At 43.5% G+C, this 19,965-nt stretch overlaps 1 protein-coding gene across 1 annotated transcript in view; it reads right to left on the minus strand.

The window, feature by feature from the left end:
* Positions 1-15,756, minus strand: part of LOC308372872 (putative global transcription activator SNF2L2) — a gene marked incomplete at both ends in the record, with an annotated part of 32,693 nt that extends 16,937 nt beyond the window's left edge. The window contains 3 exons of the mRNA XM_080848219.1: positions 7,554-7,659; positions 12,853-13,076; positions 15,673-15,756. Of these exons, the coding sequence (XP_080704345.1) occupies positions 7,554-7,659; positions 12,853-13,076; positions 15,673-15,756 (414 nt within the window). The remainder of the gene's footprint in view (positions 1-7,553; positions 7,660-12,852; positions 13,077-15,672) is intronic.
* Positions 15,757-19,965: the final 4,209 nt, after the last annotated feature.

The following is a 19,965-nucleotide window of genomic DNA, read 5'->3' on the forward strand; positions in this document are numbered from 1 at the left end:
AGCCAGCCTGAGGGCAATGTATCTGCCCGGGGAACGCAACCAGGATGCAGATTTTCTCTCCCGTGGCAAGCCCCCGCCGGGCGAGTGGCGGCTTCACCCAGAGGTGGTCCTCAACATCTGGGATGTCTTTGGCAGGGCAGGGGTGGATCTCTTTGCCTCAGAGGAATCCACCCACTGTCCCCTCTGGTTCACCTGGACAGAGGGGGGCAGCCCTCTTGGCCAGGATGCTCTTGCCCACGATTGGCCAGAGGGTCTCCTTTACGCGTTCCCGCCAATCCCGTTGGTTTTTCCAACTCTGCAGAGGGTGCTCCAGCACGGCCACAGGCTGCTGCTGGTAGCCCCCTTCTGGCCAGGGAGGACGTGGTTCCCACTTCTGCGCAGGCTCTGCTGCGGGGTGCCACTGCGCCTCCCCGACAGGAAGGATCTCCTGTCTCAGTTGCAGGGTCGGATATGGCATCCCGACCCTCATCGGTTGCAGCTGTGGGCGTGGCCACTGCAGGGCCCAACCCACTGCTGACAGAGTGTTCAGACGTTGTCCGCAATACCGTACTGAATGCCCGGGCACCCTCTACCCGGGCGCAGTATGAAAACAGGTGGCAGCTGTTTTCTGCGTGGTGTTCGGGCAGGGGCGAGGACCCCGTGCATTGCGGGGTCCCGATTGTCCTTGAGTTCCTCCAGTCTCTCCTGGGTGGGGGCCGGTCCCCGGCTACCCTGAGGGTGTATGTGGCAGCTATATCCTCCCGGCATGCTCGGGTGGACAATGGAACAGTGGGAAGCCACAGGCTGGTGTCCCTTTTTCTGAGGGGCGCCTTGCGGCTGCGCCCCCCACGAGCACAGCGCACTCCTGCTTGGGATCTGCACCTTGTGCTTGAGGCCTTGGGCTTACCTCCCTTTGAACCCCTAGCTCAGGCAGAGCTGAAGTGGGTCTCACTTAAGACGGCCTTCCTCCTCGCCATCACATCGGCGAAGCGCGTCGGGGAGCTCCACGCACTGTCCGTGAGCAGTTCCTGCTTGAGATGGAGCTCGGACGGCTCAGGGGTTACCCTGTGGCCAAACTCCGCCTTTCTCCCGAAGGTCTTGACTACGGCGAACCTCAATCGCCCTATACATCTGGCGCAGCTTGTTCCCCCTGAAGGGGAGGACAGGCTGGAGGTACTGTGCCCTGTGCGGGCCCTGAGGGCATACGTGGCTGCGACCGCTAGCGTTAGACGGTCGGAGCAGCTGTTTGTCTGCTACGGGGGCCCTAGGAGGGGCTCTGCCCTGTCCAAACAGCGGCTGTCCCACTGGGTGGTGGAGGCCATCACCCAGGCATATAGAGGAAGTGGGCACCCCCTGCCATCCGGGGTGAGGTGCCACTCCACTAGAGCGGTTTCAACGTCCTGGGCAGCCTTGCGAGGCGTTCCCCTGGAGGACATCTGTGAGGCAGCATCGTGGGCGTCGCCTAGTACCTTCTCCAGGTTCTACCGGGTGAACGTCGCCACTCCCCATCCATTGGCTGTGGTCCTGGTGCCTGACCCTGCTGCTCCTCCTCAGTGAGGTAAGTGCTGAAGTTCTTCGTGACTTTGTTGGTATGTGTCATCCAGTGCTGAAAGCACCGTCTAGCGGTCAGTAAGGATGAAATAGAACGAAAGTTACGTATGTAACTACGGTTCTATGAATCACTGGATGACCGCTAGACCGTTCCGTCACTCAGATCCTCGTGCTCTCGCGAGAAGATTGTGAAGGAGCTGTTTCCCTGACCCCACCGGAAGATATAGACTCTCCGGGGGTCATCGGGGTCACGTCGTGACAATGTTGGCATACACTCGACCTGCGCGTGCGCGAGATGGAACATCCAGTGCTGAAAGCACCGTCTAGCGGTCATCCAGTGATTCATAGAACCGTAGTTACATACGTAACTTTCGTTTTCTTTTGTTTTAAAATCTTTTCATGTTTTTCTTTTCTGTCCTCCGTAGTGTGTAGGTGTGTGTTTAGTGTTCAAAGGTCCAGTCTTACAGGAGCCCTAGAAAGTCTCCCTGACCTAGTCATTGACATGTCACCTGATGTTGGGGGCACTGGTACTTCCCTGAGGTGTGAACGGTTGCGTCGCAGCCGTCCTCCATCTGGTGTCTCTACCTCGTATGAGCGTGGTGTAGGTGCAGGGCCTACGACTGTCCCTCTGGTGCGTGTGGGTCTGATCCACACCCACTGTCCAGACTGAAGAGGTGGCAGGGTTTGAGTGCGGTGTCTCCATTTGAACGTTTGTTGCTGATGCAGTTTCAATGCAGTGTCCTTTTCTCTGAATTCTTGGAGATCAGGCCACTGTGGTTGTAGCTGCAGCGGTGACACTGGGAGTGGTGTTCTGAGTCTCCTTCCCATTAGTAGTTGTGCTGGGGAGGTCCCGTGTGCCAATGGAGTAGACCTGTAGGCCAGCAGAGCTTTGTGGAAATCTCCCTCTTTCTCTAAGAGAGACTTTCTCTAACAGTTCTGACGGCCCGTTCAGCCTCCCCATTGCTGCGGGGATAATGGGGGCTGCTTGTCACATGTGTAAAGTCATAATGTCTTGCAAACTGAGAAAATTAATGACAGGAAAACTGAGGACCGTTGTCCGTGACTAGCACTTCTGGGCATCCATACCTAGCAAACACAGCTTTAAATCTTGCAATAGTCTGTTTAGCTGTTGTGCCTCCAGGTAGGGTGCAAACCTCAATATAGCATGACTACATAGTTCCCCTTCTGCCATTGGAAAAGATCTGCTGCGACCCTCTGCCATGATCTGTTTGGGAGGTCAGTCGTGAGCAAAGGCTCGACAGATGTTTAAGCTTCACGACCATCTTTCGACCATCTGCTTTTCAGCAGACGTGATGCCTGGCCACCAGACATATTCTCTAGCCCTAGCTAGGCATTTGTTGATTCCCTGATGTACCTGGTGAAGTCTCTGTAGGATGTCAGGTCTCATGTGTTCAGGGATTATGAGTCTCTCACCTTTCATGAGCAGTCCTCCTCCTTCATGCCTTTCAGGCCAGTAGGGCCACAGCAGCTCATGCATATCTCGTCTGTGCTCAGGCCAGCTGTTTGCAATGTATCGACTGAGACGTTTGCAGGTGTTGTCAGAGGTTGTGATCTTAATTTGTTCCAGCTTTGTCGATGTGGCTGGCAGGCTTTATACTACACTGTCCAAGTAAGCTTTGCATTCCTTTTCCAGGTCTTGCTCCGCCTCTGTGCCTGTGGCTGGGAGAGGCACTCTGGACAGAGCATCAGAGTTATCAGGTTTTTTACCTGGGATATGGATGATGTTGAAGTTGAATTTGAGCAGCCTTAATCTGAATCTGATAATTCTTGGCGGAAGGTCATCCAGTGTTCTGGACTTCAGGAGTGTTATGAGTGGCTTGTGATCTGTTCTCATAGTAAAATCTAGGACGCTCAAGTATCCACGCAGGGACTCACATGCCCAGGTCGTAGCTAAAGCCTATTTTTCTATTTGGGCATATCTTGACTCGGCTTTGGCCAAACTTCTTGAAATAAAGACGACAGGTCTCCACTCACCACCTAGCTGTTTTTGTGTTAAGACACCTTCTAGTCCATATGAAGAGGCATCGGCTGGCACTATGGTTTCATGGTTTGGGCTGTATTGGGCTAACACAGTCTCTGACCCTAATTCTTTGTTAGTGTCCAGGAACGCTTTCTGTTGGGGTGCTCCCCATGTCCAGCTGTTCTCTGTCTTCAACAGATCGCGGATGGGCTTTGTCAGGTCAGGCAGGCGTGGTGAAAATTGTCCTACAAAGTCCACCATGCCCATGAAACGGCGAACATCTGCCACATCCTTCGGCTCAGGCATGTCACGGATCGCCTTTATTTTATCCAGGTTTACTCTGATGCCCTGGGAGTTTATTACATGGCCCAGAAAACTGACTTCTGTCAGTGCAAACTGGCATTCTTCATTCAGAGTGAGCCCAGACTCTCTGAATTTCTGTAGCACTCTGTGCAGCCTATCGTCGTGCTCTGCCCGGTCCTTTCCTGTGATGAGGACATCATCAGCATGACATAGCACTCCGTCAATGCCATCTATGAGCTGGGAAATCCTCTTTTGAAAGTGCTCAGGGGCCGATGATATACCAAAGGGTAACCTCTTGAAGTAATATCGGCCCTCTGGTGTGATGAACGTGGCCAAAAAGCCTGATGTTGCGTCAAGCTTTGTGAAGACTGGCTCCTTCCAGCTTGGCCAGTGTCTCGTCCACTTCCGGTAAGATGTGTCTCTCTCTGATGACGCTCTCGTTCAAATTGGTTAAATCTACACAAATGCGTAGTTTCCCCGACGTTTTCACAATGGGGAAGATGCCTGGGCACCATTCAGTTGGTTCTACAACATGGGCTATGACCTCCATTTTCTCCATCCGGTCTAGTTCCTCTTTAACTTTGGCCCGGAGTGGGATGGCTACACGTCGTGGGGCAGAGAGGGCATAGGGTGGTGCATTGTCTTTCAGCTTAATTTTATATTAAGTTAACCTAGCCCTGTTAAGACATCTGCATAGGTCTGGCAGAAATGTGTCTCTGCATTGTCTATGCTATGGGGCTGAAGAATCATCTGCAGTCTGCGAATGGCTGGCAGGCCCAATAAGGGTGTGGTCAGGTCTTTCACGATGAACACTTCCTCCTCAAAATTTGTGTCGCCTCTCTGAATGACAGCATGCACTTGCCCTTTGACATCCAGAGGTTGACTGGCAGGGCCCAGCAGAGGTCTGCGTGTCACTGTGTAGCTGCTGTATTTCTCTTGTGTGTATTCTGTTTCTGGGATAGCAGTCATAGATGCCCCGTGTCCACTTTAAAGCACATCGGGCCAACATTTATGGTAAGCCTTTCAATCCATGTAGATGACTTTGGATGGTCAACAGCTCCCAAACAAGCCGCCACATAATCCGCCTCAATGGATTCTAGGTTTTGAGCTGATCTGCACACAGATGCAAAGTGTCCCCTCTTTTGACATTTTCTCAGCATCTTTTGCGGGGCATTCAGTCCATGCATGTGTAGGGGTTTTGCTACACTTCCCACACTGCTTTGGGTTGGTTGAAGCAGGCTGAGGCTGAAAGCGCACAGGTTGGGCAGAATTATTCCTATAAACCTGTCTCTTGCTGTTGTAAGACACTGCATCTATTTGCCCCGGTGAATCAGCTGACCGGAGAACAAGTTGCTGCCGTTTCACCTCTTCGTGCTGCCTCACTTGAACTATGGCTGTAGCTAAATCCAATTTTGGGTTGAGCTGCATTTTTTCAGATAATTTGGCATCACTTATCCCGACAACAAGCCTGTCTCGGATCAACTCTTCACGCAAGGCGCCATATTTGTAAGGTTCAGCTAGCTTGTGCACTGCTGTGATAAAGTTCTCTGCAGATTCGCTAACCTCCTGACTCCTTCATTAAACTTGGCGTGTTCAAATATTACATTATGCACTCCTACAAAATGTCCATTAAAAGCATAGTTTTTACATGGTCATAATCATTTTGTTTATCCTCAGCCAACTGAAATGAGCTCAGGATATCGTCAGCTTAATCACCCATTGTGTAAATGAGAGAATTCACCTGGTAGGCTTTGTCTTTGTCTTTCAATCCAGAAGCAAGCCTGAAGCGTTCAAATCTTTGTATTCATGCGGGCCACGAACTTGGCTTGAAGTCGAAGGGTCCCGGTGGTGGGATGGTAAAGATGTGATCCATGCTGTGTGCTAGTAGCTTACCGCTAGCTAGTCAAACTTTCTCAATATACTACTAGCTCCACCCGTCACCGTCTTCACTCTGCACACCGTTAAACTACTCCAACTAGTTGTCTGTACGACTAGACTCTGTCTGTCGCGGGTTATAAGCTTCTGATACCGTGTATTGTGCCTATATGGGCCATTCTACCGAATTTGTGTAATATGCAGTCCCTCATCAATAAAAACTATTTACAAAACAATTAGGTATTTAGGCATAGATATTTACTAAGAAAATGTTATGGTCTATATAAACCCAATGCATTAAATGAGATAGTGATAAGCTAAATATATACAAAATCATCATTTATAGGGTACTTTCTATCGGGAAGTAGCTGTCCCCAACCCTGACAGAGTAATCTAAATTTCAATGCCTGTAAATAACACTTTTATTTTTTTTTAGATTTTTTTCAATGATCTAATTTCAAAGATCTTTGTGATTGGGTTTAAACAGAACTTGGAATATTTAGATTTATTGTGGGTTTAATTTTTAAATAAATAAACTACACTCAAAAAAATCATGTCCCTAGTTTTCATGTCACTACCGATACACAAGAGTTTTAGTCCATTGGCTGAGCCTGTGTTTAAGCCACGACCCTGCATTTTTGACCATGCAGTGACACTGCATCCCTGTCCCTCATGGTTGCATGGTAAGTAGCTAAATCCCATAGTTTTTATATAAATTTGTTCCAAAGTCTGAAAATCAACGTGTAACCTTAAGAATTGTCACTACCGAAACCCATGTTTTCTTCAATTAAGTAAACCTTTTGGGGTTTCATGCAAAATCTTATGTTTGTATGTGTGTACACCTCTTCAAAGATTTGTTTGCAAGCCGTGTGCTTGCTAGAATTCTTTATTTATGCTTAAAGTTAGCTAGAATTGTCACTACCGAAACAGTCACTACCGAAACATATGGTAGTGACCTGATGATTTCGGTAGTGACAATGAAATGGTAAGTAGTTCAATCCCATAATTTTTAAATAAATGTGTTGTGTGGACTAAAGGGCGGCCCAGAGCACCTTTTGGAAGATTTTGGGAGAGTAATGAACATCCATCCAACAGTGCAGTCACTACCGAAACAGTGCAGCACTACCGAAACACAGGATGTTTTGTAAAAAATTAAGTATATTGAGTAATCAACTAAAATGTTATGATACTGATTGGATTAATGTATGTTCGATTTCATCAATCAACAACTCTGGAATCAATATGATCAGTATTTTGCATTTTACAAAGAAATATTGCACTTAGATTTTGATGAATTGTATAAATTGAACTTGAAAATTTGGTAAACATTTCATTTTTATGGATTTCATTGTGAAAACCTTCAAGAAATATTTGTAAAAATACTCTTCAGAGAAGGGAAGGAAACACAATCTAAACATGTCAATAATAATACTTTTTTACTTTAGTAAATGTGATGTTTCGGTAGTGACAATTTTTGGAAGAGGGAAAACATTCCAACACATTCTGAAAATACAATATCAAAATGAACTGTTCTTTTACTAGGTATGTGTACATTATACATACGGACAAAGTTTTGGGAATAAAACATAAAAAAAATCAAAATATTTCTGACCTGACTTTGCACCATTTCTGTAGAATGGCCCATATAGTCTGTACTCAAGGACACAACCATCAGGATGTAACTGGACAACTTTAATTATACTCCTTCTTCACATATAACATAGAATCATATAAATAGTGCGCCACACCACACAAGTTATGTTTGAGTAGACAGTATTAACAAGTTGAAGTAGGATACAATAGAGAAGAAGACAATAAAGTGTGACATTTGAACTCAACCAGGGGCATGTTTGTGCCGTCTTACCCTTATCCTCCTGAAGTCCACAGGTTTGCGGATGAGTTCGTAGTATTCAGGCACCTCTTTTCTGGAGGGCAGCTGCACAAAACCCTTGCTGATCTGTCTTCCTAACCTGAAAGAAGCCATTTAAGAAGCTGTTGGAGTACGCCAGTGTACTACCACCCAGATTTACTTAACTTAATGAGAGGATCTGCCGACAATATCATCTGATTCATGTGATCAAGTGGTGACAACATCAACTTGCAGACATTTACCCACTCATCTTGGTAGCTTCCAATTAATATGAAATAATAATAATAATACAAATAATAATAATAAAAGTAAAAATAATACATCACATTTAGTATATAGCGCTTTTCAAAAATTCTCAAAGAGCTTAAAATAAAGACATAAAAAGGTAAAAAGAAAAGAAAAGAAGAAAAAAACATGGGGTGTGTGGGTGGGGAAGGCATGGCTGAAGAGGTGGGTTTTGAGGGCCTTTCTAAATGATGACAGTGTGGGGGCATTTTAATGTGGTGTGGTAATGAGTTCCACAGAGGGGCGGAGACCCGAAAGGCCCTATCACCCCAGGTTCGGCACTTGGTCCCCGGTATTTGGCGGAGGTTGGTATCAGCAGACCTGAGGCATCAGGAGTTGGCTTGTTAGTGGAGGGCATCGGTGAGGTAGGGGGAGCCAGGTCGTTGAGGGCCTTTTAGGTGGTGGGGAGAGTCTTGAAATGTATCCTGTGTTTAACCAGGAGACAGTGAAGGTCATGGAGGACTAGGGTAATGTGGTCACTTGAGCTGGTAGTAGTAAGTTGGCGGGCGGCAAAGTTCTGCACGTACTGCAGTTTATTAAGAACTTTGTTGGTGGTTACCATAGAGGATACCGTTGCAGTAGTCAAGCCTGGATGTTATAAATGCATGTGGTGGCTGACAGTGGGTCGGAGGCGGCAGTGTTACGGAGGTGGAAAAAGGGTGTTTTGGTGATGTGGTTGACATGGGGCAAGATTGAGAGGGTGGAATCAAAGGTGACTCCCAGGTTACAGATTTGGGTGGAGGGGGTGACAATGGAGCCATCAATATTGAGTGCGAAATCCTGAGTGGCGTGGGTAAGGGAGCCCGGGCCAATGATTTCAAATTTCATATGTATCGCAGTTGTGTTTCAGAAAGTTTCTTTGCATCCAAGTTTTAATGTTAATTAGAAAAGTAGTGAGAGTAGAGTGGTTGGCACCAGCAATGGTCTTGGAGGAGAAGAAGTGCTGAGTATCATTGGCATAACAGTGAACTTGAGGCCATGGCAGCGGAGGATCTGCCCAAGTGGGAGCATGTAGAGGATAAAGAGAAGGGGACCAGGCACCGAACCCTGGGGTACGCCATGCGTGACTGATGCGTGGCGTGTTGATTGAAATTAAATGATGTTTGAGATTGACTGATGTTTACCCTTTGGTGACGATCCATGTAAATATCGTTCCTCCAGGAACGATGACGTCTCGGTTGTTATGACAACTAAATATCGTCTTAAAAAGCCAAATATATCTTGCAAAATCCTCTCCATACCATAGCCAATTAAAATACTAGGATAGGAAAACTGTGTTTTGTGATTGGTTGATTTTATCTGTCAAAATGATTGAGTAACGCCCACAACATCTAGAAGCGGTAGATTCGAGATGGCGTCCTTCGGTAAAAAGTTCACGGCTGAACAAGTAAGGTCAATGATCTTAGATGGCAACAGCGAAATTGACAGCAATGTCGAAAGTGAAACTGGTCTTTCCAGTGATGAGGAGATGGATTTGGACTGAGTCTGAAACAAGGTGAGTCAAATTGTAATCTTCAGTAGCCGGCGAAGAACATGACAGCGGTGAACATCTGTCATAGCGACTTCGCATTTTGTCTCTATATTTCTTTCCCCCGTGGTTATGTAAAACAACACTCGTAAGGATCCCTAGCATGTTAGTTAGAAAATAGGCCTAGTTTCATTCATTGAATCGTAAACAGCAAGCAGAGGAAACTTTTTGTGAATGATCGTAGTATCAACAAGTCAAGAGACGGAGCGGGCCACTTGCTTAGCCGATGACGTTCTACCGCGAAGAACATGACAGTGGACTGTCAGTTGTTAACATCTGTCATACGACTTCGCATTTTGGCTCTGTTTCTTTCCCCCGTGGTTATGTAAAATGATGCTCGTAAGGATCCCTAGCATGTTAGTTAAAAAATAGGCCTAGTTTCATTCATTTCAACTGTAAATGGAAAGCAGATGAAACTTTTTGTGAATGATCGTAGTAGCCTACCAGGCAAGACACGCAGCGGCTCACTTGCTTAGCTGATGACGTTCTACCGTGAGGAACACGTTAGCGCAGTTTAGGTGAACATAATAGCCTATGCTGTATCGATGATGATGGAGAACTTTGATTAGTAGTAGATTAGATTACAGAAAGATTCTCCCGTGGAACATACACAATCATGACAGAAGGAACATAGGTTGTGAAAGTGTCACTACTTCTCTTTGATTCAAGGCGACTTTATCATCATCTCAGCTTGGCCTATAGAACCTGAGATAAAATAATGTGGCACACAGAACACACGTTTTTGCCAAACATAAAGTGCTGTGCGTATCATTAAGTAGGCCTATGTATAGCCCATACAGTGGATGTTTCATAGATCAGAGAGTTGAAGTGTGTGTGGCGGGATAGGAGGCAGGCATTGTGAACACGCCCAGGTGGGATGGTATTCACTGTTTGAAGAAAGGGCTCTTGATCCATAGGTCACCAGGGGGTGCTTTCCATGATTTCACAAGAGAGTGGCACTGTTTGGCCATCATCAAAGACTGGTCAACGTCTCCTCATTCCACCGGTACTGGAGCACAAAAACTCTGTACCATGGCTTGTGGGCTCGCACCATCATGACACGTGACCGCTTCAAGGCCCTTATGGGAATGCTCCATGTTGTTGACCCTGAGGCTGAATAGGAGAATGAGAAGCTTAGAAAAATAAATGACTTCCTCGCCCACTTCAGAAACAAATGTATGTCTCTCTACCAGCCATTCCAACAGGTTGCTGTAGATGAGGGAATGGTAAAGTCAAAGCATAGATCTGGCACCAAACAATAAATCAAAAATAAGCCTGTAAAATTGGGGATACAACTTTGGGTGTTGGCAGACAGTCTAAATGGCTACACTTGTGATTTTGATGTATATATAGGAAAGAAGGCTGGACATCAACCCACAGCAAATGGTTTAGCTTATGACACTGTGATGCAACTTGTAACGCCGTTGTTGAATCAAGGCTATCACTTATATTTTGATAATTTTTATACCTCAGTTAAGTTGGTCAAAGATTTATTCCATCTTGGTACACCATCGACAGGAACGGCTGCAGAAAGTAGAAAAGGCTTCCCAGAACCAATGAAAAGGGGGAAGGTGTGGGCAAGACATGTTCAACGTGGGGATATGCGGTGGGAGAGAGACGGTGTTTGTCTTGCCCAACAATGGAAAGACAGTAGAGCGGTTACTGTGCTTTCATCGATTGACAACGCGAATGACTTTCTTATAGCGGAGCGGAGAGAAAAAGTGGCTGATCGGTGGCACACTCTTCAGGTGCAGCAACCAAAGGCGATTTATAATTATAATCATTGTATGAATGGTGTTGACCGATCAGACCAATTACTAACGAGCAACAATGTTTTAAGGAAATGTATGAGGTGGTGGAAGACATTGTTTTTTCACATGGTAGACATAGCGGTTGTCAACAGCTACATTCTGTTTCAGTTACACCGGGCAGAACACCAGCACGAACCTTCACTCAGGAGGCCTCAGAAATATTCTGTAGCTGAATTCAGGGAAGAGTTGGTGAGACAATTAGTGGGAATGGGAGTTGGTGAGACAATTAGTGGGAATGGGAGAGTATGGGGATCCACCTGTTTTCCGACCTCTAAAGAGGAAGGCTGATACTTTTGACTCTGTCCATCTACCTCAGTTCGGTGAAACAAAAAGAAATTGCAAGGTGTGCTACGCTACTACAAAAAAAGAACTGAAAGTTCTTTCTTTCTGCAATGCACCACAGTGCCAAGTTTACCTGCATTGCACCGCAGATAAAAACTGCTTTGCGATATGGCATAGCAAACATTATCAAAATGAAATGTAATGTGGTAAATTGATTTTTTGACAAACATGCATGGCAATGGTAATGGTTTCTCATGTATGCCTATGTCCTTTATCTCTCCCTCTTCCTCTCTCTCTCTCTTTCTTCTTCTGTCACTGTGCAGCTTGAATTTACTTTCTGTTTTGTTGTTATTCATTAAAATTAATATAAGAATGGGACATTTCTATAGTAGTTGGGGGTGGTGGGCTGATGGTGTAGGACTAGTCCTAGACCATCCTAGTCAGGGTTGTTTGAATAAATGCCATATATACTGTAAGTTGATTTATATTGTATGTATTTCTGTAAATAATAGTTATATTCAAAGTGAATTATACTAAAACAAAGGAATGGTTCATTATTATAGACCAGATAAAAACAAACAAACATTGTATTTGTCTTCATTGCCAGTTTTCATGCCTTTGTGTCTTCGTGGAGAGAATGTGTTTGATTAAGAATTCGGACAACATTCTAAATCATATTATTTGTATTTCACACTAATCACTAAACTCATCATAACTTTTGAACAGTATAGAATATTTACCTTCAGGTTTTTTGCTCAAATAGCAAACAAAATTGTGAATATTTCATACACTCTACATTTTTATCTATCTTGTAGACAAATATACTGAAAATTTATTTTAATGTCAGATAAGTGATTTTTTTCCGATTTTATGACAAATATTTGGAGAGGATTTTCAAAGACTACTCATTACTTCATCAAAATTACCAGATATATTTTACCTAATTTAATAGAGCTGATTCTTCTAATTAAAATGATGTGTTTATTTAATTGATGGTGTGTAGTAGGCTTGAGAATTAGACCTTTTTGTGAAAGGTGGACATCAAGCAGCAAAAAACGGAATGTTCAACACAGGCACCAAAGAACAGAACAGAAAAGGTTAAAGAACACCTAGTTGTTATTATACCATTATAACAATTTAGCAAGTATGTTGTATTGGTTTTATAAGGTCTAAAGGAGGATTTATGTATACAATTTACATTTAGTGACAGTTAGTAACAGATCAACAGTTAACAGTTAAACATTATTTAAATATTTCTCTGGGAAATCTGATGTTACACCTATCTCACCTGCAAGACCAAAGGAAAACAAAAATTTGGTCAATAGGTTCTAATGAGATCTGCATTGTTGGATAGATTTTTAATCGTATATGAAAATATTTTACTTACATGTCCTTGTAGTTGATGACCATGTCCACGATGGTGTTCATCTGTTTGGTAAGATCTGGAGGATTTGGGGGGAGTTTCTCCGCTGGCGGTCGTCCCCGGCGTTTTTTCACTTTTTCAACCCCTTCCAGTCCGGGCTCAGAGTCTTTGTTGCCTTGGTGGTCACCTTTGCGCTTCTTTAGGCTGGTTTCCTCCTCCATGTCCTCAGAAACCCCGTTCTCCACAGCCTGAGATGTACACATACAATATAAATGATGTAGACTAATAAAAGAACATCTGTTCCCAATTCCATGGATAGATTTGTAGTCTGATGAAATGTTGGTATGGGGAATACCAGATAGTTTGGGATTCGTTGACTATTATTATAATTTATTAACATTTGGAGTTTGTGATGAATATAAGATATGCACTGTTTCGAGAACAGTTTTTAGATGGCTGAAATACCGTTAAAAGAGATCTAAAGTGGACCTATACGTTTCAGTTTACACAGACGCCCACGCAGCATATGGTTTTGCTGTCTCAGGAAATAAGATGGATAGTGTGAAGACAACAGAAAATGGGATAAATCACCACAAAATATTCAGGATCTCAGGATGCACTCTTGGTCTCAGGCTCCTGCATATGGTGTGTTATTAGACAGAAAACTGTATTCTTTATGTGAGCTTTAAAATGTCCTTATCTATTCATTTGATTATTGATGCTATGTTTTGTCCAATTAGTTCATAAAAGGAACAAAACTGTCTTCAGTACTATTGTCTCAAACTGATACTGATCCATAACCGCTTATTTCAGATAATTCAGATCATTAATTTTAATTGTCAGGTTTTAATGGCACACACGACTCACTGGAACACACACATGCCTGTATGGAGGCGACACAGGACAGCCATCACACACACTTGCACACGCAGGCCTGAGGTTGCGGTGAATTTATTATCTGCCCTTTCCCATCCTGGACCGTCCTTCCTCCAGGACCCCCCAGGAGCAGTGGGCAGCTCATAAGTGCCCAGGGACCAAGTGAAGTGAACTGTCCATCTTCGGTCAAGGATGGACATGCGTTCTGTTCTTTTTCATGTTTTTCTGTTGGGGTTCTTAGTGGAGGAAACCCCTTGTGAACACGGGGAGAACATGCAAACTCCACACAGAAAGGCGCGGGAGATAGCCCACCTGAGCACTGAAGGTCTGGGGAGGACCTGCCCCCCAGAGCCCACAGCGCCTCATGCGGGAATCAAGCCCATGACCTTCCTTGTGTAAGGCGGCAGTGGAAGCACCTGAGGCACCGTGCCACACATCAGATATCATTTTTCAGATAATTCAAGGGGCCAAATGCAAATAGTCTTGTGCACTTGACATTGATGTGTCTAATTAGAGAAAATCCCATATTATTTTACAACAGAAATGTTATAATTTGTGGAGTGTGCCTGAAAAGATGTGTATTGAGATAAGTTGTGCTGGGCCAGCCATTTTCATGTCATTCAGTACGGCTGTGTTAGATCTAATGACTACTGGCAATGATGAGGTATGGTTGATATTTTGATTTGCCCGAAAGCCTGACATCATCCTGCACACGTAGTGAGGAGGTTATGATGATGAAGTCATTAACTTTAATTGAAACAGTTGACAGCACTTGAGCGTTAAGAGGGAGAAGGTTTGTAGCTTGGAGAGGTTTGACACAGTTAAGGCACCTAAATCACTGAACCATCTCTCTCTCTCAAACTCAATCTCAAGATCACTTACATTCAGATTAACACAAGACCACGGCATCCACCGACATACGTATCAGTCCAAACACTATCTGCTTCCTTTCTTTCCCTTCTGACTCGCTGTGCGTGAGTTTGAGTGCGATTGTGTCTGCTGCTGCAGTGACTACTGTGTCTATCACACAAAGGCAATTAAAGCCAAGTGATATGCTCTCAATAGCTCTGCTTTTGGCAGCTCCGTGATACAGGAAGCAGAAAATTATGAATTAACCATAAAGTCACCGCTTGTAGGGGAGGGTATCTCTGTCTGAATCTGGCGCATATGACGAGAAACAATGGTACGTGTGTTCTAATTGTGTTTAGCAAGAAAACCCTTATGAATAGCGCTCTTTTAAATGCATATTGTCACAGCCCTGCAGAAGTACAAAGAGGTCCAACATGAACAGACAGGAAAAGCCAAATGAAATACACAAGCGCATGCACACACGTAGAGACACATCCCCAGATGATCATGTACAAGAAGGCCAAGTAGTCAGAGGGGAAAACATTAATGCCATTTCATTTCAACTCAGAGCTACACATATACACTTACAGAGAACGGGAAAGAGACAGAGAGAGAGGGAGAGAGAGAAAGAAAAGAAACCAGTGGATGTGTGATCAGAATTCACTGTAAAGGAAAGCAGCGGATCTTGCATGTTAGTGGTCAGCATAAAGGAAGGCTTTAAAACCCCAGAGCTGGCACTGCTTGGGCAAGAAAACAGAGGACACGCCATAATCCTAAAAGACAGGAAAACGGCTAGACATGGGTAAGTGAGTGAGAATGTGTGCATGTGGGTGTACATGTCTTCTAGCCTTGCTAACCCCCTCCACCACAACCGAGTAGTCTGGGAAAAGATTCCCCTCGTCTCCTTGAGTTCACATCTACACAGGCTCACACACACGCTCCCGCACAGTCATATTGTCTCCCTCTCTCGCTCTCTCTCTCTCTGACACACACACACACTCCCTCACTCACTCAGTCTCTCTCTCTCTCTCTCTCTCTCTCTCTGTCTCTCGCTGTCTGTGTGATGTAGCCTGACTTAATCGTTGACACCAGAATAGAAAAAGGAAGAGTGTTATTTACCTGGCTGTGGTGTGCAGGCTGGATATCAGCTGGAGGGGAAAGAATTAGCAAGCCAGCATAGCAGCGTGCAGCAAGCCTCTTCATCAGCTGATCACTCAAAACGCACCACCGGAGAGGGGGGCGAAAAAGCGCCGGCTTTTCATACACAAATCAATTGGCGTTGGGGAAGATGAGAGAGAGAGAGAGGGAGAGAGAGGGAGAGAGAATGGAATGGCGGGCTGCAGTACTAGGGCTTTTTCTCATTCTTGCTGCTGGAAAGGGCCTTAAACTTCTGCTATAATATCGAATGTCGCAATCATCTTTTTTTTTTTTCAAGCCTGCATTTTTCCCCTCCCTAGTCCCCTGTTAGAGATACCCAATCATGGTTTTGTCTCGGGCGTTTGGAGACTACTGTGTTCTTCACCCACTTATAGATACTGCTCTGTTTATTACATGACAGCATGTGTGTTACTGTTTCTGTCATGTGTGTGTGCATGTGCGTGTGTATTATTATAGTTATTAAAAGCTGTCTTTCAGTGACATATTTTTGCACATTTGTCTCACATTTTCTAGTGCTCTTAAGGAATGACAACCAAACACACTTCTCGCCAATAAACAGTGTTTAGCTTTACTTTCCAAAAGCTTTACTTTCCAAAGAGTATTTATACATTTGAGCACTCTGCTCTGTTTACCTGATATGAATGAGTGTTCTAATTACTCCCATTTCTGGTTGTGCTGTGTGGAAGTAAACATAAAACTCAGGTAAACATTTAAACAGGACTTATTTGTTGAATTATAACTATCCATCAAAGATATACTTTATCAGCCACAACATGTGACATCCCATAAAGCTGTGTTAATGCTGCAACTTATGCTCTTGAAAAAATAAATAGGAGTGAAGAAGTTTTCTTAATTACTAAAATATAACCAGTCCATCAGCAATACTGTAAAACAGTATAACCATTACATCAGCAATAATATAAAATAATATTTTGAAACTCAGCTGATGGTGGCACAATAAAATATTTGCCATGGCAACCAAACTAATATTTCATATCAATTATTTAGGTGAATGGAAAATTGGTAATTCACTCAATTCTAAGTAACTAACTGCTCTGCAAATGATTATTGATTTTGATGAAGGAGAATACATTTCTCTATGAGTGTGTGAGTGAGTGTGTGTGTGTTCTTAAGTGGACTTCAGATGAAATTACATATCAGATTCAAATCCAAGTCTGTAGCACTCTGCCATTTCTGTAAAACACCACTTACTGCTAAGGCATGTTACCATGGCAACAACACGTTTTGCCCACTGCAGTCCTCACAGAGTGATATTGCTTCAGCATTCCTTCACTACATGCACACATACAGAGACAGACCCAGAGTGACACTGACACACACACACACACACACACACACACACACACACACACACACACACACACACACACACACACACACGCTCCAAGTAGTGTGCATTAGAATCATATGAAGAGGAAATGCACTCTTTAGTTTTTTTCACAGCAGTTCCTGTCCCTAATAGGGCTATTTTAAGTCCAGAGCTGTAAAATAGGTCTTTTGATTTTTGCATGTTCTCCCATGCAATTGGGAAATGTCTGGCAATGAGTCACGTATTATTAAGTTGACATGCAGCTTTCTGTCCTCTCTGAAATTAAGTTGTCGTCGATCCCACTATAAGTGCTTGTGTGTTATTTGATATTGCTGACTGTGGGGTGGCAGGAGTGGCATGATCAATCAGTGTCCTTTTGGGGCCCACAATCAGGGGGACTGGAGGACAGCTCATGGGCATCTGCCTGAGAAATGACAACATGTACAGAACAGAGAGAAATGCCTCAGAAAGCCCTTGAAAGCCTTACACAGGCATTTATTCAATGAGTTGCAGACTGTTTATCAGATACATTGGAATACAAAAATAAAACTGTCAATCTGCCAAGACCTCCCCATATTTGGTCAAGGGCATTCTGTGTCCATTTATTCAAAGGGAAATCAACATCTCCCTGTTTTTACAATACTTTCTTGCTTCCTGTTGTGTCAGAGACCACTTGAATCCGCTAGGAACATTCTTGGCATGGCATTTGTTGAATGTAATATATACATGGCTGTGCACAACTTTGCTTGTTTTGTGTCTCTCTACCTCAGTAACTGGTCTGTAACTCATCTGCCCATGTCCTGGTCACTATGGCACTTAGACATGATCTCTGTTCTCTTTTTCTGGGTGGAGTGGGTGTTTAGATATGCAGATAATTGGGAGTTGTATTGTGCTTATACAGTTCAGAGCTCCTAATGCCTTGAATTCCGTTCACATTCCAGCCTGTGTATTGTGGTTAGGGTTAAACATAGACTGCCTGGTAACAGTTTCCATGTAGGACCTTTTATTGTAGGATCATGATATCTCAGATACTCAAGAGATGCAGAACACTTAAAGGGAAACCTCAGAAAACATCTTTTTGGGTCCAAATTCTTACTAGGGACAAAACAATGGAAATTGGCCCAGTATTGAGTAAGAATGCTATAACTTGCGACTGCAAAATGGCTATACAATATAATCCCATGGGACCGGCGTCTGCCTCAAAGTAAACGGCTCTTTTTCTTCACTACACTGCCAAGATAATAATATAATCATCAGTGTCTGACTACATGGAAAGGATCCCTACAGAGACAAACCTGCGTCTGTTAACCTCAATAACTGTAAAGAAAGTGTAGAAATGACTGTAGAACATGTCATTTTCTACAGAAACTGAAACCACAGAAACTGTAGAAAGTAATTTATTTTCCAATTTCTTTAAAGTTCCAAACACAGGTTTGTACTCAATACCAGACTTCTATTGTTAAAGGTTTGGACCCAAAAAGATCTCAAAATAGAACTCTTTAACTTAGACAACCATGAAGTACCAAGCTGGACTGGCACTGAGTGCCTTGATCCGTCAGTGTCAATCTTCCACCCACAGTCAGAGTTGAATTAAGAGCAAAACGTTCACAGTTGATTTACTGCCAAACAGTCACAGAACGCTTGGAACATCCCTAAAAGTCAGAGCAGTAAAGGATGGAGAAAGGATTAGTAGCACAGAGCACATCATTAGAGTGATGCAGTCAGTCACTGGAACAATGGGAATGGGACATCTAAAGACAAAGTTTAGTTCTTTATGCCAAATGAGTTTTTAAAGCTTTAAGGCACATGATGGAAAGAAGGAGCGCATGAAACGGTGATTGGGAGAACACCACATAGGGAGTTTCTGATGGCTTTTCCTTAAAAGTCAAAAGATGAACAATAATGATGTTTCTTCCTACTGTGAACCCCCTCAAAACTACTCCTGAAAGTACTTCATCATCACTATCAATGCTGCATATTTTACTGACATCAATAAATGTAATACATTTGAATAGTTTTAAAGGCACCCAGTGCAACTTTATAGGCTTGAGACTCGAAAAATAAACATTCAATTTCTAGTCTTTTTTAAACAAAGTAAGTTTCAATAACTCCATACCATTACATATCGACATTCAAGGAGCAAAGATGAGACGTCGTTGTGTGGTGAGAACTGATAGAAAATCGCCGGTGGGGAGAGGCCATTTTTCCATTGACTGGAATCCTGCTTTATTTATTGCTGGCACCAATAAATAAAGGGCTACGCTCTTGCGGCTAGTTTTAGCGCTCTTTTTAACGCCCTAAGTATCAAATAATGATGCAAATGTGCTAATATGGTGAAGTAAATGTCAATATCATAAAGATTGTCTTATCCAGAATATTTCCATTTTGATGCCCTAAAGTTGCACTGGGTGCCTTTAATGCCAGCGTATTCAAGATGTGTGATGTTTCTTATACACAACACAATACATGGCTACAAAATAACACAAGCATTTTCAGTTAGTTAGGAAAGTTTTTGCAGTCTAAATCTACTCACTCAAAATAATAAAGTAATGCTTTGAATGGTACAAAAATGACCAATAGCTTGCTCAAACACTTCACACGCAGAAACTGTGCAGTTTCCTTGTGACCAGAGGGTGGCGCTGCCTCTACACTACAGCACACCACACCAAGAGATCACAATGACAAATGTACAGTGAAATAATCTTTATTATTTAGTAAGAATAAGACACTTTACAGGAAATATAATCTTAAAATAGTTGGCTGTACTAGAGAGGAAATTATACTATACAAAGTACAGGTTACAAAGGCATAAACTTTATTAATTGCTGAAATATTTACTGTATCCAATACCTGCACATTAAAAATATAAAATAGTAGGAAAAGGGTAAAGACATACAGAAAAAACATTAAAATGTTACTATTGC

This window comes from Sprattus sprattus (genome assembly GCF_963457725.1).
Source record: "Sprattus sprattus genome assembly, chromosome: 11".
Lineage (NCBI taxonomy): Eukaryota > Metazoa > Chordata > Actinopteri > Clupeiformes > Clupeidae > Sprattus > Sprattus sprattus.